This window comes from Brachycentrus maculatus, unplaced genomic scaffold, assembly GCF_059751285.1.
Source record: "Brachycentrus maculatus isolate JH-2025_06_01 unplaced genomic scaffold, ASM5975128v1 h1tg001079l, whole genome shotgun sequence".
In the NCBI taxonomy this organism is placed as follows: Eukaryota; Metazoa; Arthropoda; class Insecta; order Trichoptera; family Brachycentridae; genus Brachycentrus; species Brachycentrus maculatus.
Window position 1 is genome coordinate 44,877 of NW_028281785.1, and position 20,233 is coordinate 65,109.

Genomic DNA, 20,233 nt, shown 5'->3' on the forward strand with positions numbered 1-20,233 from the left:
TCCATAGGTTAAAATTTGGGTGACGATTGATTTGCTTGTTTAATGGTCAGTCTTCACTTGTCTCTTCAACTCGGCGTACCCGCTACAGCACATGTCGGAGATAATTTGGTCCATATAGGTTTTTTTTTTTAAATGTGTGTTGCATATATTATTTACCTTGCTTATTTTGTACAAGGTTCATAAATCATTAAGTAAATTATTGTTTCTTCTACCTTGAAAATAGATATTTTATTTTAATCCGTATTGGGAGTAGGAGGGATAATATTATGTGGGCTAATCAGGAACTTCACAGCATTTGATCATTGCTGGGAGGAAACCTCGCAAAACTCCTCAGGAGAAGCCGGACTGGTCACTGTTGTTAACAGATCTTCAGTTACACTAGAAGAGGTTTCGGCATTTTGTGTCCTAGCTTGGTTTACGGAACCAATGTCCATCATTAGTTTTATCGTGTATGATACCATCTCTCGTGACATCTCTTATGAACTATCATGGACCCGATATCGGTCAGTTAGGTCCTCACCCAGGCTCCAGCAACGCGCCTTCGGCTGTTGTCTTTGATAGTTGAAATGGCGTCAAAGCATCAACAAGTGAGAGACATCTTGTACAACTGTAGATCTCTGAGACTTTGAAACAATGCATGTAGCGGTCCATGTAGATTAAGTGGAGTCGTTCTCTGTAGTTTGTGCCTTCGTACATGCCTTCCGCAATCGTATGAAGCAGAGGACTATTTTACCTCCAGAATATTTGACTAAAGAACAACTATCCATGCTTGTTTTCTTCTTGGGAGACCATCGTGGATCTTTGATGTGGTAGTTTCAACTTGCATTCTACATTATATACCCATGAACATACAGATTCATCCGCTTTTGGGGAGCATTTAACACCCTAAAATAAGAGAGTGACCAAACCAACTATTGTCCATGAAGAGTTAGGGTACTAAAAAGTATAAGGTGATAATAAATAAAACGCTTTGTAAATAAGTGAACATTGACAATATGTTATCACTTTATGTGGAGGTCCTGACCAAAAAATTACATTTCCAAGATTGCACAAAAAAATCCTTTACATGCAAATCTGTTCTGTTTACTGTGTTCTATCGGAATGTTAGTTAACGTTGCGACAAAGCGTGACCAATCCTGTATTAAACCAATATGAAATCATTAAATCGCACCAAAACGTAACAAGTTAACAAGCTAGAATTCCTGGTTACTTAAAATCATTTATAATGGAAATGTTACGTTTTAGTTACTGAACAAGTAGTTGGATACACTAAAAACATTGTAATTTTTTTTTTGTTTCTTCTAGTTATTTTATACAACAGGTTGTATAAAACCTTAAACTTAAGTTTAAAACAAAAAAAAATTTGAACACAGCGTGGCTCCTCGTGTTAGGTTTCACGTTAAAAGCTTATATAATAATAAGCTCGTTGAAATTTGTACATTATTATTATATTTAATTATTCGTATTACTAAATATTTTTTTTTAAACTGGTTTTTTGTTATTTTGGTAAGATCGAATTGCTACGTGTAAAAAAATGAATATTGATCCCTTACGGAAAATTACTTTAATAGTATTCACTCCGTAATTTGTAATGACTGCAGTGAATCTAAAATTTAAAGATATGCCTATCAGTGTAAATTTAGTCTCTCGAGAATAAAGTGGAAGAAAAATTCAGCGCTTTAACTGGAGATAAAAATACACGTAGATACAATTCGTTAATTTACTAATAATTTTAAGGACTTCTCAAAATTTTCAGGACTAACTAGTCACCTGAAATTCTTTTATTTATACTTGAAGCACTAACTTTGTGATTTTCCATTTTAAAATTAAAACGTAACTTCATTTTAAATTCACTTTTGATTTTAAAACAAAGTTACATTTCAACATAAAATACTATTATATATTGATTCGTCATTAACTTTGTGGCATTATTTATGATTATTTGACTCATTTGAGTAACTTACACTTTTTATTTAATTAATTAAAATAAAAGTACATTGCGGGTTTATTGCTAAAAAGCAAAATCTTCCAACCAACCAATTAATATTAAATTATTTTAATATTAAATCATTACACACAGTCGCATACAAAAGTCAAGTAATGAACAACTTAGAAATCGTAAAAAGAATAATACTTGTTTTTTTACCATTTGAGTTTATTTTATTAAAACGACTAGTTTCGAAAGCTGTGCTTCCATCTTCAGGTCTAAATGCAAACTATAATAAAAATCAGTTTATATTTATACCTGAAAATGGAAGCATAGCTTCCGAAGCTAGTCATTTTAATCAAATAAAATCAAATGATTAAAATCAAGTGTTTTTCTTTTACAATTTAATCATGTCTTACCGAAAAGTGAATAAATAAAAAAAATTTGAAAAAAAAATGAATTCTGATAAAACATTTATTTACAACATTTTGAGCGTGTCCAAATACTTGTTTTTAAATCTGGATTATCTCCAATTAGGAGATATTTTTTGACATTTCAATATGACGGTCGTAAGCCCTGTAAATACCCAGATTCACATATTTCTCTTCATCTTTGTTAAGATGTCAAAAAATAATTACATATATTAATGAAATATTTGCTTTTCCAAAATACATCACCATTATTATCTATATTACCATAATAAAAAGTCCGGCTCTTTAACACCCCCCCCCTCTAGTTATTACCCAACCCACCTCTTTATCTTCTTCTTCTTCTTCTTCTTCTTTTTTTCTTCTTCTTTTGTAGATCCTAAGAATCTGTTTATGCCTCCGCCTGTCGCTCTTGGGATGTTAACTGTGAGGTATCATTCCAACTTTTTTGGAGGTCTGCCTGGGGGTCTATGTTCTTCAGGGTTTCCTTGAAGGGCGACACGTGGAAGTCTGTCTTCTGACTTTTTTTCTGATCTCTTTATACTTATACCTGAATAATAATTTTGGTCGTTAGTTTTTGTTATAACCTGTCGACGAAAACATCTGTAGTTTTAGAAAGTAGTCGTGTGTAATAAAATAAAACGCAACAAGTGGTATGATACAAGAGTTTAATTTTAAAAATTATATTTAAATAACTAGTGGACAGCGAACGGGAATTCACACCCTTTTTATTGCAATGATGGTTCATTTTCCTGGTTGTCTCATCTTCAGGACACCACTAAATTTAACAAATCCTTATTTAATTTATTTTAAATACTAAAATCAAACACTGTTTCATAGGATCTACTAAGGTGTATATTTTAATTCATTTAAACATTATTATTCTTCTTAGTGTAGGCCATGTGGCCTGTTTTTAAGATGAATTAGCCTCCTGCGATGTTGATTTCCAACTATTGATTTTCAAATTTGTGATTTTGGTGGTCTCCTAGGGAGTCATCTACCTTTGGGTGGGCCGAACATTACGAAGGGGGGAGTCTGGGTGGTTCCATTCTCCTCACGCGCATACCATTGTCTTCCCCACCTAACGACGTCTTGGATCTCGCATATTTTAATAAATAACAATTAAACGGTAATTTAAAAATGCGAAACGCTTGTCAGGATTTTTTTTTTTATTCGTATGTTTTTTTGAAAAAAAAATACAATATATCTCTGTGTACCCTAAAAGTCAGAGTTTGTTTTTAATATTTAAAATATAAATTATTGAGATCTACAAATTAAACGCCATATCAATTTATAAATCATTTTTTTATAGAACTCCATTTATTTTTATATATTAATTTTTGTATCAAACACAATTTTTTGTGTTTGATACAAAAGTGTACTTAAGTATTTCATTGTTAAAAACACATAAATGTTAACATTTTAATGTTAATGTTTCGATTAATCTTATAATATATCTTATATATATAATAATATTCGTCCGCCTCCGTAGTGTAATGGTCAGCACGCTCGGCTACCGTTCTGGAGGTCCCGGGTTCGATTCCCAAGAGGGATAAAATAAATATAAGTGATTTTTTCACTGTCATATTAATTTAATATTACCCTGGACTGGTACCTGAAGCGGAGGGCTAATCACCTTTTCTTCATGTGTAAACGGTCAAGATAACACTGTGTTTATATGACGCAGTGCCTTATGCACCATTGGGGTGCGGGTAAGGGTTACTAAAATGTTAATATTGCTAAAATTGTCTCGCCTAGTTATGGCATGTCACAATAAGTCAAACGGTTGTCACAATATGAATTTTTATGTGATTTTAACAATAAAATACTTTAGTAGACTAAAAAACTGTGTTCGATTTAAAAATGAATACGTAAATATGTAAATCCTATATTATTTATTGATTCGGCATAAACTTTGTGGAATGACATGATTATTTTAATTAAATTATAATAATTAAAGAAAACACTTCGTTTTTTACCACTTGAGTTTTATTATAGACTACATGTTTCAGAAGTTAAACTTCCATCATTTTTAAGTTTCTTTAAATGATAAAGAACTTATTTTTACTAGATCAGATAAAGGAAATAGCATTGTCATTTTAAATCAAACTGATTACATAAACAAATGCTATTTCCTTTATCTGATCTAGTAAAAATAAGTTCTTTATCATTTAAAGAAACTTAAAAATGATGGAAGTTTAACTTCTGAAACATGTAGTCTATAATAAAACTCAAGTGGTAAAAAACGAAGTGTTTTCTTTAATTATTGTAACATGTCTTACCACAAAGTTAATGCCGAAACAATTAATAAAATTAAATTAAACACTTGAATAATCCACCGAATTGAATATTCTCCCGCTTTATAAAATTTTCAGTTTCAGACTTCAGTTTTAATTTGTACCAGAAGATGAAAACAATTGTCGTTTTCGAAACTAGTCGTAAATAAAAGTACAACTCAATTTAGTGAATTATTCAAGTGTTTAATTTAATTAAAATGTGAATCCTTATATTTTGATGCTAGGACGAGTGACAAATCTTTTGTTATACTATTAACTGTCACCAAACATTAGAAAAATGTAATTGTTGTCATTGCAGCTGAAATATGAAGACAATCGTGATCATTTTGACATGTGTTCTGATCATGGAGACACGACAAATAAATTTCACCAAGTTAGCTACGTATACACGTTGTAAGTTCTTACATTTTTTTCTATAAAATAAATAATTTTAAACGCAGTGAATTTTCAGCACCAAATTAGTATGCAGTCAAGCTGATAAAGATAATGATTGAATTGAGAGGAAATTTTTGTGTGAGATATCCCTTTTGCTTTAGGATGGAGAGTACTGCCCAAATCAATGACTATTAGTTTACAACATTTTAAGTGTGCCCAAATACTTGTTAAATGTGCCCAAATCTGGATTATCTCCAAATATTATTTTTATTGGAGATAATCCATATTTGTGAGCATGCCTTGGACACAATAAAAATGTTATAAATAAATTAACTGGTCAAATTATTAGTTCAAATAAAAAAAAATTAAAAGGAAATTTTCTAGCGTTTCTAATATATGTATGTGAATATAATCCAGGATTAGGACCTCACATGCGAATGTAAGAGTTTCTGATCAATAAAAAGCTTATTTTATCCCACCGACCGTAGTTTCTAGTCAATTCGAGCAATATGTTTCGAATTTGGTCAATATATAATATTTGTATATAGAAGTTCCAAAAAATTGAGTAGTGTGGTTGTCAATCATTTGTAGAATTGATGAATGTTACACGTGTGCAAAGAGATTCCTTAAACCAGCCTATGACGGTCTTAAGCTCCGTAAATACCCAGACTTCCATGTTCTTCTTTATTTGTGTTGAGATGTGAAAAAATAATACTATAAGCTTAGTAAAAGTGAAGGTTTGATATTTTTGAAATGCAACCTTAACAGTAGGTTGACTAAGCATATAAGAACTAAAATTAAGCTTCTCGGGTCAAATTCGGTAAGGTGTAAATTCAATTATCTTTTTTCTCCATTTTTGCTTGCTTTTTTTTTATTTAAATGGTTTACACCATGTTGAGTATGTTAAAATACTCGTTCACAAATCTGGATTATCTCCAATTGTAGGAGTTATTTTTTTAATACATTTTTTGACATCTCATGAAAGATGAGGCAGAATATGGAAGTCTGGGCATTCACGGGACTGACACCCGCCACAGGCTGGCTTAAGCGATCACTTTACACACGTGTAACATTCACCAACTCTACCCATTATATAAGAACCACACTACACAAATTCTTGGTAGCTCTATATATATAATCCAATTTCGAAACATTGTTCTTGAATCACCAGAACATCACTGGAGACATCTATTGGTGAGATGAAAATAAGTTTTTGAAGAAAAAAGAAGGCTACAACATCCATATTCTTCTTCATCGTTGATGATATGTCAAAAATAATATAAATATATGTTTTGGTACATTTTTGAACTAATTTTTTCTCCGTTGAAAATCTATTGATTTTCAATTTATATTTTTTGGAACATATGATACTAAATTAATAACGTTTTTGATATTTTACATCGCACGGATTTGCAGTCAAAACTGCATCTCTCTGTGCGATAAAACGATGTATGATAGATGGTCGAATGGATTGATAAATAAATAAAGTTGTTTCTTGTATGTTATTAATTATTTAATTGCTTAGGCAACATACTAGCACATTTGTAATGAAATATATGTATATCCTAATGATACTAAATAGGTGCTAGAACATATCATAAAAAAACGGTTTAATTTTAGGAAAAAAATATATTTATGCAAATATTTTCCTCCTTAGTTGGCTAATATCATAAGTAGATATCTCGCAAAAATCTTGAGATTTAAGGAAATTTGTTTTCACTAAAACCTCTCAGAGGAAGCTAAACTGGCAGGGCACAATGGAGACCTGGTTCCAACCCTGATGTATGGAAGTGAAGCATGGAGTAGGCAAAATAAGGTTTAAAGCAGACTGAATGCAGTTGAAAAGCGATCTCTCGGACGAATGTGCAGCAAAACGATGTGTGATAGATGTTCGAATGGTGGTGTAAGGAATACGAATGCAAGGCTGCGATAATGGTTTCAGTTGAATTGAAATCATTTTTTTTTAAGTGAAATATTTGTGTTTTTATTATTTACAAAAATATTTCGATTTCATACTTTCTATATATATATATATATATATATATATATATATATATATATATATATATATATATATATATATATATATATATATATATATATATATATATATATATATATATATATATATATATATATATATATATATATATATATATATATATATATATATATATATATATATATATATATATATATATATATATATATATATATATACATATATTTCTGTGAGCCTAAGTGGCTCATTATTAGAAACAGGTTTAAATTTGTGATAGAGTGGGTTTGAGCCCTGAAACTCTGACTTAAGAGTCTATGCCTGCTCGTGAGTAGATTTACTCTTTATGTTTAAAGTTTAAATAATTTCATTAATATTTATTTTTAATTTCATAATTTCGTAGAAAATTCGGCGCATTAAACTAACCATATTGAATTTACGATTCTGATATTAGTTTTTCAAATATAAGTTCATAGAAACTTTGGTAAGAAAAAGTGGCAAGAAATATTACTTGTAATTACATAGATTGTGTGATGAAGAAGTCGCACGAAGACGGTGGGCTTTTTTCTAGAAAGAAATATAAAAAAATAAGCATAGGGCCTTGGGAACTTGTTAAACAACCCTCTATTTTTTCCAAATGGATCCATGTTATTTTATTCTAGTTATTTTATTCTAGATAAAAAGATATTGTCGTATGAATTCTGTCACGTGAATAATGATATATTGAATTCTGGCGAATTCAAAATTATCATACATAATGAATCCCGTGAACAGGTGCAGTAATTTTTATATCTAGGAAGCATGTTCACAAGGGATGGAAAAGTGGATAAATATATAGAGAGAAGAGTGAATGTAGGAATAGAATAAATGGTGCTTTGAACAGAGTGATTGCAAATAAAAACATGTTCATGGAAGCCAAACGGAGTGCTGGTACCGACACTAATTTGTTAGAAAAGAAATATTGAACTGGTAAAAGAAGGATGAAAGCAGCGTAAACTCTGTTGAATTGCGCTCCCTCAGACGAATGTGTGGAAAATCATTGTAAGACAGAATTAAAAACGAAGATATAAGAAAGAAATATAAGGGTGAACAATGGATAGTTAAAAATATTAAGAAGAGTTATTTAAGGTGGTATGAACATGTGGAGCGAATGGATAATAAGAGAAGGACTAAGAAAGTATATGTGGCGAATGTGAGCGGGAGAACAGAACGAGGAAAGCTGGAAAATACTTGGCACGATCAGATCAATCAGAATCTAAAATCTGGTGGTGTCAAAAGTCCGCGTAATCGGAGGGCATGTATGACTAGATGTATGGGTGTGAATGAGGCGAGGAGTGTATGTCAGGACAGAAGAGAGTGGCGTTCCATCCTCTCTGCCTATCCATGCGGAGAAACGGCGTGATGGTAGCAGTATTAGTAGTAGTAGTAGTAACCCCAAAAGTCCTGGTCACTAAAGGATTAAAGCTAGACACGTCACTGCAATATATACGAATAAAATTAATATTAAAAAAATTATATTGTTTCTAGGTGAAAAGGTGAAAAAAATTTTGGGCTACCAATATAGTCAAATGGTAGAGACGGAAAAAGAACCAAACATTACTCAAGTGACCCTTGATATCCTCACAGAAAAACATCGTGTGAGTTTTACATACGTTATAATACTGCATACATAAATTAATATCTCATTTTCATGACAACTTTCGTTTCACACAAAAAACGAGACAATAATTTAAATATATTATTAGATTAAAACCAATATTTTTAGCTTTTCCACTTTTTTTATTTGACCAGCGACCGGGTTTCGTCGTTACCGACATCATCAGACTGATGGGAGGCTATACAAATTGTTATGTTATATATAAAACAAGGCAGGAGTTGATAACCATGATTTTGAGTTGATAACTCCTGCCTTGTTTTATATATAACATAACAATTTGTATAGCCTCCCACCAGTCTGATGATGTCGGTAACGACGAAACCCGGTCGCTGGTCAAATAAAAAAAAAGTGGAAAAGCTAAAAATATTGGTTTTAATCTAATAAAATATTAAAAATGCAATTCCATCACGAAGTGTTAGTGGATAATATAAATCTATTAATAATTTAAATGTGTCGATTTTTTTGTTCGAGAATTCTGGATTTCGTCATTAATAAAATAATTTTAAAAAAACATATCAACATAGATGTAGAAGTATATGGAAGTCTGGGCTGGTAAGTCTTTTAAAAATATATGTTAAAAATATGTTAAAAAAAAGTTTAACTTTTTTTCGTATTTTTAACACTCTCTCAAAAAAATATTTTGGGGGTGTTATTCGTATAACAGACAAGAGTTGCTTCTTTCACTGACTGAGATGATAAATCGTAAGAAGTATCACCCAATTTTACTGGAAAAGATACTACCAGAGATACAAAAACGAAGGTCAAATGATAATGAAATATTTCAGCAGGATTCAAAGCCCCTGCCACAAATTTAAAAAAAATGATGAAATTTTTCACAAAAAAAACAATGAACTGTGTTGGGCTTGTCAAGAATTTTGCTAGACCTAATTGAAAATCTATCGGTAATTTGTTGGAATTGGCTCTCCAAAATTGATTGCACTACGGTAGAGAAACATTTACCAATTCTACCCATTATTGACAACCACACTACTCAAATTCTTGGAAGTCCTACATATATGTATATATATAATAAAATAATAATAAAACCATTATCCGCACCCCAATGGTGCATAGGGCACTGTGTCTTATAAACGCAGTGTTATCATGATCGTTTTACTTATGAAGGAAAGGTGATCAGCCCTCCGCTTCAGGTACCAGTCCATGGTAATATTGAATAAATATTACAGTGAAAAAATCACTTATATTTATTTTTACCCCCCTTGGGAATCGAACCCAGGACCTCCAGAACGGTAGCCGAGCGTGCTGACCATTACACTACGGAGGCGGACGGAGGGTTCATATATATATATGAACCGATTTTTAAACATTGTTCTTGAATCACTAGAACTTCACTAAAGACATCTATTAGTGAGATGAAAAGAAGCTTCTTCATTGATTCTTGATGTCCAAAAAATGATAATAATAATAATTACTCCTGTAATTGGAGATAATCCAGATTTTGTGAACAAGTAATTGGAAGTATTTAAAAAAAAACAATTAATCAGTTCGATGTCCGCCTCCGTGTAATGGTCAGCACGCCCGGCTACCGTTCTGGAGGACCCGGGTTCGATTCCCAGGGGGGGTAAAATAAATATGAATATTTATTCAATATTACCCTGGACTGGTAACTGAAGCGGAGGGCTGATCACCTTTCCTTCATGTGTAAACGATCAAGATAACACTGCGTTTATATGACGCAGTGCCCTATGCACCATTGGGGTGCGGATAAGGGTTTTATTATTATATTAATCTGTTCGATACTGTATTTTATTATCACACGCATTATTCTTTATTTACAGTCTCGATACCCGCTGACAAATATAACAGGATTAGCGATGGATCCTTATTACATCAAAAATCTTTCCATGGTTCTAATTGTTCCTGGTCTTACAATGCACTCGAGTTCATTTTACAATATCTTTCCGGAAACATTTATAATGGCAGGAGGAAAAAATATATTTTATATTGATGTCGAGGAACTAAAACCAGTATTACAAAACTTCCTGAGGTATATGACTTTTATGAAATTCATCGGTGAAGAACTCGGAAATCAGCTGTCGAACCTCGTGAAAGGTATTTACAAACAAATACATTTAAAAGAAAAACTAAATATCAACTTTTCTACGTGAAGGTAGGAAGGATGAAAGCAGTGTGAACGCTGTTGAAATGTGCTCCTTCAGACGAATGGGTAAGACAGAATTGAAAACGATGATAGAAAGGAATGGAAGGCTGGACAAGGGATAATTGAAAAAAATATATATGGCAAATTTGGGCGGGAAAATAGAAAGAGGACAGCCGAAAAAGATTTGGCACGATCAGATCAATCAGAACATAAAATCGGGTGGTTTCAAAAGTCTATGTGATCAAAAACCATGTATGACTAGATGTATGGATGTGAAGAAAGGGAAGAGTGTATGTTACTTATAACCCTTATCCACACCCAATGGTGCATAGGGCACTGCATCGAATTGACGCAGTGTTATCTTGATCATTACTTACATGAAGGCAAGGTGATCATTCTTGCGCATCAGGAACCAGTCCAGGGTAATATAAAATAAATATTACAATGTAAAATCACTAATATTTATTTTCACCCCCCCTGGGAATCGAACTCGGGACCTCCAGCACGGTAGCTAAACACGCTGACCACTACACCTCGGAGGCGGACAGAAAGACATTGTATGTTAGGACAGATAATCGTGGCGTTTTATTCTCGCTGCCTACCCTTGCGGGGAAACGGTGTGATGGTAGTAATAGTATAAGTAGTAGTAGTTTTACGTGAATGAATCTTAGTTTTTATTATTTTTGACATCTCATCAAACATGAAGAAGAATATGGAAGTCTGGGCATTTACGGGGCTGACGAACTTCATAGTCTGCTTCAAGTGATCACCTTACACACGTGTAACATTCACCAGTTCTATCTATTATTGACAACCACACCACTGAAATTCTTGGAAGTTCTATATATATATATATGAACCAATTTAGAAACCTTGTTCTTGAATCACTAGAACTTCATTAGAGACTAATTGAAATAAGAAAATTGGTGAGATGAAAAGAAGCTTTTTATTGAGCAGAAACTCTTATATTATTAGTATGTAAAGACCAAATCTTGAACTATAATCACGTACATGAGAAACGCCAGAAAATATCAATTTAATTTTTATTATTTAAGCTTACAATTCCAATCATTTGAAATCCAAAAAATAATGTGCAAAATAACTCCTGTAATTAGAGATAATTCAGATTTGTGAACAAGTATTTGGACACACTCATGTTTTTAATCTTAGTTTAAGCCGAATACTTTGCTTTTTGCTTTAGAGTACAGAAGATCTGTTGGAGCTGGTATTAAGGGTGCATAATGTGTGCAAGGAAAGTGGTTGCTGTTGAATGCGAAAAAACAAAAATTGAACAGATAGATGATTTCGAATATTTGGGAAGTATGTTTTTTTTGAGATTGTCCAAATTCTTGTTCACCAATCTGGATTATCTCCAATATGAAAAATAATTCATATAATTGGAGGTAATCCAGATTTATGAACAAGTATTTGAACACACTCAAAATGTTGAAATTTTCTGGTCAAATTATAAGCTTAAACAATTCACATCACAACATAGATGATAAAGAATATATTTCTGCTCAGTAAAAAAGCTTCTTTCATCTCGCCATAGATGTCTCTACTAAAATTCTAGTAATTTCAAGTTAAATTTTTCGAATTTAATATAATACAGAGGTATGTAGAAGTTCTAAGACTTTGAGTAGTGTAGTATGGTGGGTAGAATTGGCGAATGTTACACGTGTGTAAAGTGATTTATTATGTAATGACCTATGACGGTCGTAAGCCCCGTAAATCCCTAGATTTCAAAATTCCTATTCTTCTATATTGAGATGCCAAAAATAATAAATGTATATTTGATGTCATTAAAACTATAAAATATGTATGTTATTAATTGTTCTTATTATTTTCTATTGTAATTTTGTTTGTAAATTAAAATAATTCTTTCACTACAAAATTAATTTTAAAAAGAATTTTCTACAATTAAACTTTGATTTAAAATCACTTGAATATTTTATTATAACTTAATTATAATGTCTACCGGTTTCGAAGCTAACCGCTTCTTTATCAATAATGATTAATGCCAAAACACTATCTACTTAACAATTTTCAAAATATTCTGACGGTTAGGTAAAGAAGATAAGGTAGATCTCAAGTGGCTTTATTTTTTTGTGTTGATTGGCAGTCACAGTCAAAAGGGATCAGGGATGATGAGTGATTGGAAACATATTTAATAGCGGACTTTTAGCGAAATCATTTAGGTACTTGTGTATTTATTAGTTGTAAATTATTATTAATTGCCTTTTTAATTTCTTATATATTTTTAAGTAATCTAATTTAAGTCCACTATTGTATGTGTGTAATATATTTAGACCTTTATTTTTATCAAATGATTATCTTTATTTTCTATAAGGTGATTGGCAAATTCAGAAAAATTATTTTTTTTAGGCATCTTGTATTCTGTTTTGAATATTGAAAGCATTTACTTTGTGGATCATATTGATATATTATTTCGAGAAATAAAAATACTTTGTGTTCTGATCCACTCACATTTTTATTAACCAACTAGTTTCGGCAACAACCTGTTGCCCTCTTCAGGGTTTTATTTATTACTAATAATAAACTAGTAATAAATGAAACCCTGAAGAGGGCAACAGGTTGTTGCCGAAACTAGTTGGTTAATAAAAATGTGAGTGGATCAGAATACAAAGTATTTTTATTTTTCGAAATAATATATCTTGTATGCTCTTTACAACGGATGTTAAAAAATTCTAGATGTTTTTCCTATACATAGGCTGGGACACGATGAGCACTTTAAGGAATACATTCCTGATTTTTCTATTATAATTTCATTTTTGCTTTCAGCTGGAATTAATCCTAAAAATATTCATATGGTCTGTATCAGTGGTGGATGTCAGATAACAAAAGAAGCCCTCAACCGATTTAATTCTGTCTCAAAAGACAAAATAGGCAGGTTAAGCGGACTTGATCCAGTCGGTCCATGCTTCTTCAGCGATTCTCTAGAATTGTCACTCCACGAAAGAGATGCTGATTTTGTGGATGTCACCCACACGGCAATTGGAGGTTTGGGAGACACAAAGTCAAGAGGTTAGAAATCTCACTTAAATGATAAATAGCTTTTATTTTTTCACATCTCAACATATATGAAGAAGAATGTGGAAGTCTCGGCATTTACGGGGCTTACGATTGTCATAAGCTGGTTTTTAAGTGATACTTTACACACGTGTAACATACACCAATTCTACCCATGATTGACAACCACACCTCTCAAATTCTTGGAAACTCTGTATATATGAACCAATTTTGAAACATTGTTCTTGAATCACTAGAACTTCACCAGAGACATCAATTTCCCAGACTTCCATATTCTTCTTCATCTTTGATAAGATGTCAAAAAATAATATTTAAAATTATCCTATAATTGGAGATAGTCCATATTTGTGAACAAGTATTTGGACACACTCAAAATGTTATAAAGGATATTTCTAACGCTAGAATCATGGACGCTCTCCTCGACCCCCTGTATCACCTACTTTCAAAGATATGGGAAGAGGAAAGGTGCCCGAAGGATTGGGTAAACGGGGAAGTTATAGCCCTCCACAAAAAGGGTGATCCGCTGTTGTGTGATAACTACCGTGGCATTACTCTTTTAAGCGTTCCTGGAAAAATTCTGGCACAAATAATTTTGGCAAGAATCCAAAAACCAATAATGCGAGTCCTCAGAGAGAACCAAGCGGGCTTTCTACCAGGCAGGGCGTGCGCTGACCATATACATAACTTACGATGCCTGTTACAGCAAAGTAACGAATGGAACTGCGCCCTTGCCTGCTGTTTTGTAGACTACGAAAAAGCTTTCGACAGCCCGCATAGGTCTTCTCTTTGGAATATCATAGAAGCATATGGAGTTCCTGTCAAAATTTGTGGCCATTATCAGGGCGCTTCACACTAACAGCGAATGCTGCGTTAGAATAGATGATGTGTGCAGTGAACCATTTGAGGTCTCTACTGGGGTGAAGCAAGGCTGTGTACTAGCCCCATTTCTCTTCATCATCATGTTTGACTTCATCCTACGAATGTCAATTCCACCGGATCGAGGAATTGCAGTGAGTCCTGCTCAGAAATTATGCGATTTAGAATATGCGGACGATGCAGTTCTAATAGATACATCGATCGGAGCCCTGCAAGATATAATTGACTCCCTCCAAATAAACTCCGCTCGGTTAGGCCTAAGAGTGAACGCCAAAAAGACCAATGTCATGTGCAACTCAGCCTGTCCGGACCGAGATCAACATCTTACTTGTGAGGGACGAGCGCTCGTTCGAGTCGACACCTTCAGATACCTTGGAACACTCATGGTGGAGGATGGTAGTGTCCAGAAGGAACTGAATGTACGGCTCGGAATGGCAGGAGCTATATTCAATAAAATGCGCAATGTCTGGGACTCACTGCTTTACTCGACAAAAACCAAGTGTCGTCTCTTTAACGCCTGCATCCTAACAGTGTTGCTGTACGGATGTGAGTCGTGGCACCTCACCAAAGCTCAAAGCAAGAAACTAGCAAGTTTTGAAAATAGATGCCTGAGGCGAATACTGGGTATAAAGTGGTATGACTTCGTCAGGAATGACGATGTGAGGAGAAGAACTCAACAGCCCCTCATACTGGAAGTCCTGAAGAGAAGAAGGTGGACATGGTTGGGACATGTCCTTAGAATGCCACCTGAGGGCATCAACCCCTCATGTCTCTTCTTCCAACCCCGAGGATTCCGGCGCCCCGGAAGGCCGCTGACGACCATTCACCGACTATACTCAGCGGAACTTCGAGACGCCGGACTGACCTGGGAGGAAGCCAAGGAGATGGCGCGTGACAGAGTGACTTGGAGACGACTCGTGTTGGCCATATGCTCCACCTAGGGAGCGAACATGGAAAAAGAAGAAGAAGAAGAATCATGGGTGTCTTTTTCGAAAATGACAATGTTGATGATTTAGATACCTTTTTGTAAAAAGAGTTTTGTATATGATCCATTTTCGAAACATTGTACATACATACATGAATCGCTAGAATTTTTACTAAAGACATCTATTGGTGAGATAGTTCATCTCACTAATAGTTCTCAATTGATATGGATAAAACAAACAATAATTAAAGAGATGTTTTTTTAATCTAATAAAATAAGTATAAAAATTAGAAAAAAAAATAAACTGTAGACTGGAGCATACTATTGTATGGAAGCAAAACCTGGATTATCGAGCGGATAGAATGGGAGCAGCTGGAGGCTTTTGAGATGTGGTGCTACTGGCGCAGTTTTGAGTTCAATAAATGACTAATCTACTTTCATCCTTTGTTTCATCCAATATTTCGTAGTCGTCCAGGAGAAAGTGACCAACTGCCAAAACGTAAAATGTTCAGGAGGGTCATTTAAGTCACTTTTGTTTGGCAAGAAAATAAACACCAATGCAGTTAGTCATTTTTAACAAATCAATATACTAAACTTCCAGGTTTAAAATCCTTTGGGATTTTTTTCATGGCAATATTAAGCTAGTAAGATATCAAATAGTCAATGATCACGTTTTTGCAAGATATGCTCTTGGTCACTTTCGCCTGTATGACTACGATTTGTTGTATTTTTATTTCTACTATTGTGGTGGATCATTATCACTTCATATTTTTTTGGACTGTTTCCGAAATGAAAGGTATGTTTTCTTCAGGACACGTGGACTTCTATCCGAATGGTGGACTCATCCAGCCAGGCACACATGACTTTATAAGTGATCATCAGCGAGCCTGGAGATATTTCGCTGAATCCGTATTGTTTCCAAAAAGCTTTATGGGCGTGAAATGCGACGACTGGGAGAGCTTCCAGAGAGGCCACTGCATCTACAACGAGAAGGAATACATTGGATACGAGACATCTCCTAAAGCTCGTGGATCGTACTACTTACGAACAAACGGAGAAAAGTTATTTGGTATTGGGCTGGAAGGTACTCGACCCGAAAGGCTTTGGTATAACTCTATTATTGGTGATGATTGATCATAATTATGTTATAAAAGGTCATTATCTCTAATCTATTAAATAAAATGAATTTCGATGAAGAGTTTTCTATAATTAAACACATTGCTATTAATAACGGATATAAATTGAATTGATACAAAACAAAATGTTGTAAATAAATTATCTGGTCAAATTATAAGCTTAAATAATAAAAATGAAAATGATATTTACTGGCGTTTCTCATGTGTGTGATAATAATCCAGGATTTGGACCTCACATACTAATAAAAGAGTTTCTGCTCAATAAAAAGCTTATTTTCATCTCAGTAATAGATGTCTCAAGTGAACTTCTAGTGATTCAAGAACAATGTTTCAAAATTGGTTCATATTTATAGAAGATATAGCTAAATTGAAGATATAGCGAAATGGTTCATATAGCTAAATTGTTCGAAATCTTATAAACCTAAAAAAGTAATTCTATTCCCTGTCCTTTCCTTTTCTTCTTTTCCTATCACTGCCATCTCCTTTTCTCTTTATCCCATCTTTGTCTCATGTCTCTTCTTATATATAGACTTTTCTTATGCATAGGTGTGAAGAACTGTAATTGGTACTCATTTTTTTTTGTATTCTGATTTATCATATATTGTTACTGTTGTTCTTCCTTCCAATAAAATAAAAAAAAAATAAAAATAAAAATAGAGCTTCCAAGACTTTGAGTAGTGTGGTTGTCAATAATGGGTAGAATTGGTGAGTGTTACACGTGTGTAAAATGATCACTTAAACCAGGCTATGGAGGTCGTCAGCCCCGTAAATGCCTAGACTTCCATATTCTTCTTCGTCTTTGATGAGATGTCAAAAAATAATATTTATCTATTATTTAACACATTGCTATTAATAACGGATATAAAATTGAATTGATACAAAACATTTTGAATGGAAAACTTAAAATTGATTTCAATAAAAAATATTTATATTCTCCAAAAACCGTAGAAAATAATTTTGTTTATAAATCATTTACTTATACCATTTCTTATAATTTGCCAAAAAATATTAGTCCAGCTTTTTATACAAACAATAATAAAGGTAATCTGGTATTAAATTGTAAAGATAACGAAGCTTAATTGAATCATTCCGATGTTTAGAAAATAATTTGTTCCAATTGTGTAGGAAAAACATTGCGTAAATTCAATATCACAGTTAAAGAACATCCAAGGTGCCTTAATAGTAATAATTTTTCGGAATTTGCTAATCACCTTATATCTGGAGACCATAATTTTAATAAATTAACGGGAATATAAATTGGTGATGGAATGATTTTACAAAACCGGTAGTCACAAATAAGTGTTTAAAGAATTCAATTCAATTCAATTCAATTTATTCAATAATAAATATATACATTACAAACAAACATTTAAGGCGTATACATTAAAAAAAAAACAAATTAAAAATTACGCAAGAAGACTCTTGTTAAATGTGTAGAAGAATCTCGCTTCGGAAAACTCCTTCGGACACATGGAACAGATCAATATCCAATGTGATATTGTTCAACATAGCGGTAGCTCTTCCTACAGGCATAACCATCGGCAGGTTGGTCCTGTGTATAGGAACGTGAAACAATCTATGCCGACGCTGTCTTAGGTAACTATCGGGAACATACAGACCAATGCTCTGGATAATTTCAGGATTATCGATCATACCGCGCAACAATCGATAAAAATGCGTAATCAAATACACATTCCTTCTAGTCTCTAAACTATTGTAGCCAAGCATACCCTGGAGAAACTGGGTCGGGTAGAGCCAAGGATAATAGCAGTACTCTCTCATGTAGAGATACCTCAAAAACTTCTTTTGGACTTTCTCTACCATAAGAGAGTACTTAAGCTCGTGTGGCCCCCAAATCATCGAGCCACTCTCGAGTCTACTTCGCACCAAGGGGTTATAAAGAGTTCTCAGTACGCGGGTATTTTCGAAAACCCTGGCAGTACGCAGAACAAATCCTAGCATTTTCAATGCATTACCACTGACTGCCTCTATATGATAGTGAAATGTCAGGGTGCTCACAAATCTAACGCCCAGATCCCTAACATTCGATGCTCGCATCAGAAGTGGTATTACACAAAGTAAACAAAGGATGGTAAGGAGAATTATTATTCTTTTTGGTTGCTGCTTACGAACGTAATATTTACGAACGAACGGAGAAGAGTTATTTGGTAGGTCCTCAACCCAAGCAGGCTTGGTACACCTCAATTTTTATGTAAGATTAATCATAATTATCATATGTTGTTTGCTTATTCTCAATAATATTAATAAATAAATAAAGCAATTACTTTGTGGATAGTCATTTTTACTTTTTTTTTAAATATGTTAAAAATATTAGTATATAACCAATGTACTAATATTATTAACATTTTTGTAAAAAAATAATGTTTTACTTGGTAAATGCCACAATTTCATAAGATCCATTGTGACGTTTCGATGCTATTTGCCTCATTTTCAAAAACCGTGTGCGCAGCTAAGACTAAATTTTAGATTTGTGTCATTGGGACGTTGAAGGATATGTTGTAGGAGTTGTTTCTTATTTTATTTAATTCTTATATTTTGATATTTTTATCAGTGGGAGCATAGACAGTAGGGAGGAGGCTGTAGTCATCGTCATACTCTTATTTATGGGTTTATCATTTAAAAACAATCTATGAATTTCTATTGTTTCAAAATGTTGTAGTTTATGAAATGTTTCTTGAATGTTTTTGCAGATACTTTGTGGATAAAATAAAACAATTTTTTTCTAGTTTTTGGTATCGTTAGGGAAGAGTTATTAATTATAACCTAACTATGAGTTTTTCAATGTTTTAGAATTTAGTACATAAACCCTGATAATGACAAAGTTCTTATCGAAACCGGTTGGATAAAGTGTACCAATAAAAAGTGGTTAAAACAAAAGAAAGTTGTTTTATTTTTTCAAGTATAAAATTTCGTAATAGTATTTTCTAGGATATGTACGTTATTGTTGTTATATTTGTGATCACTAGCTATTAAATGATTACTAAGCAATGAAAATTTTCTTTTTCTAAAAATTATTTAATAATCCTTTAAAAAAAAGTTTTCGCAACTTAGTTTTTATAAAAAATTATAAGACAATATTTATGATGAAATGACAATGATCCTTCAACAATTGAATCTAAATTACAATACAATGTGTGTGATGATTGGTTTGCTGTAGTCTACTAAGTTGTATTTCATTAACAAAAACACAAAAAAAATCAATATTGTGGCAATTGTTTCGCCTAGTTATGGCATTATCAAACGAATGTGAAGATCAAATGGATTGAGGTCCTTATGTAGCTATACAATTCCAAGTGACAGGTTTAACTTACAATAATTTATGGGAGAACACAGTAGCTAATAGGGGATGTATTTAGGTACGTACCCTTATATTTATTTTCTGGGAAAGGAAAAATTTATTAACATGGCAATTTTTTTAG

At 32.9% G+C, this 20,233-nt stretch overlaps 1 protein-coding gene across 1 annotated transcript; it reads left to right on the top strand.

Moving 5' to 3' along the window:
* The first annotated feature begins 1,596 nt into the window (after window positions 1-1,596).
* LOC148299564 (pancreatic lipase-related protein 3-like) lies at window positions 1,597-16,839 on the top strand. Its single transcript, XM_088275936.1, has 6 exons — window positions 1,597-1,701; window positions 4,951-5,045; window positions 8,554-8,663; window positions 10,483-10,756; window positions 13,608-13,850; window positions 16,469-16,839. The coding sequence occupies exons 2-6, from the start codon at window positions 4,958-4,960 to the stop codon at window positions 16,789-16,791; spliced, it is 1,038 nt and encodes a 345-aa protein (XP_088132062.1). The 5' UTR covers window positions 1,597-1,701; window positions 4,951-4,957; the 3' UTR covers window positions 16,792-16,839.
* The last annotated feature ends 3,394 nt before the right edge of the window (window positions 16,840-20,233 follow it).

Coding starts and splice junctions, on each gene's coding strand:
- LOC148299564 (XM_088275936.1), top strand. CDS start 4,958: ATGAAGACAATCGTGATCATTTTGACATGTGTTCTGATCATGGAGACA. Junction 8,664..10,482: donor TCCTCACAGAAAAACATCGT/GTGAGTTTTACA, acceptor CTTTATTTACAG/TCTCGATACCCGCTGACAAA. Junction 10,757..13,607: donor GCTGTCGAACCTCGTGAAAG/GTATTTACAAAC, acceptor TTTTGCTTTCAG/CTGGAATTAATCCTAAAAAT.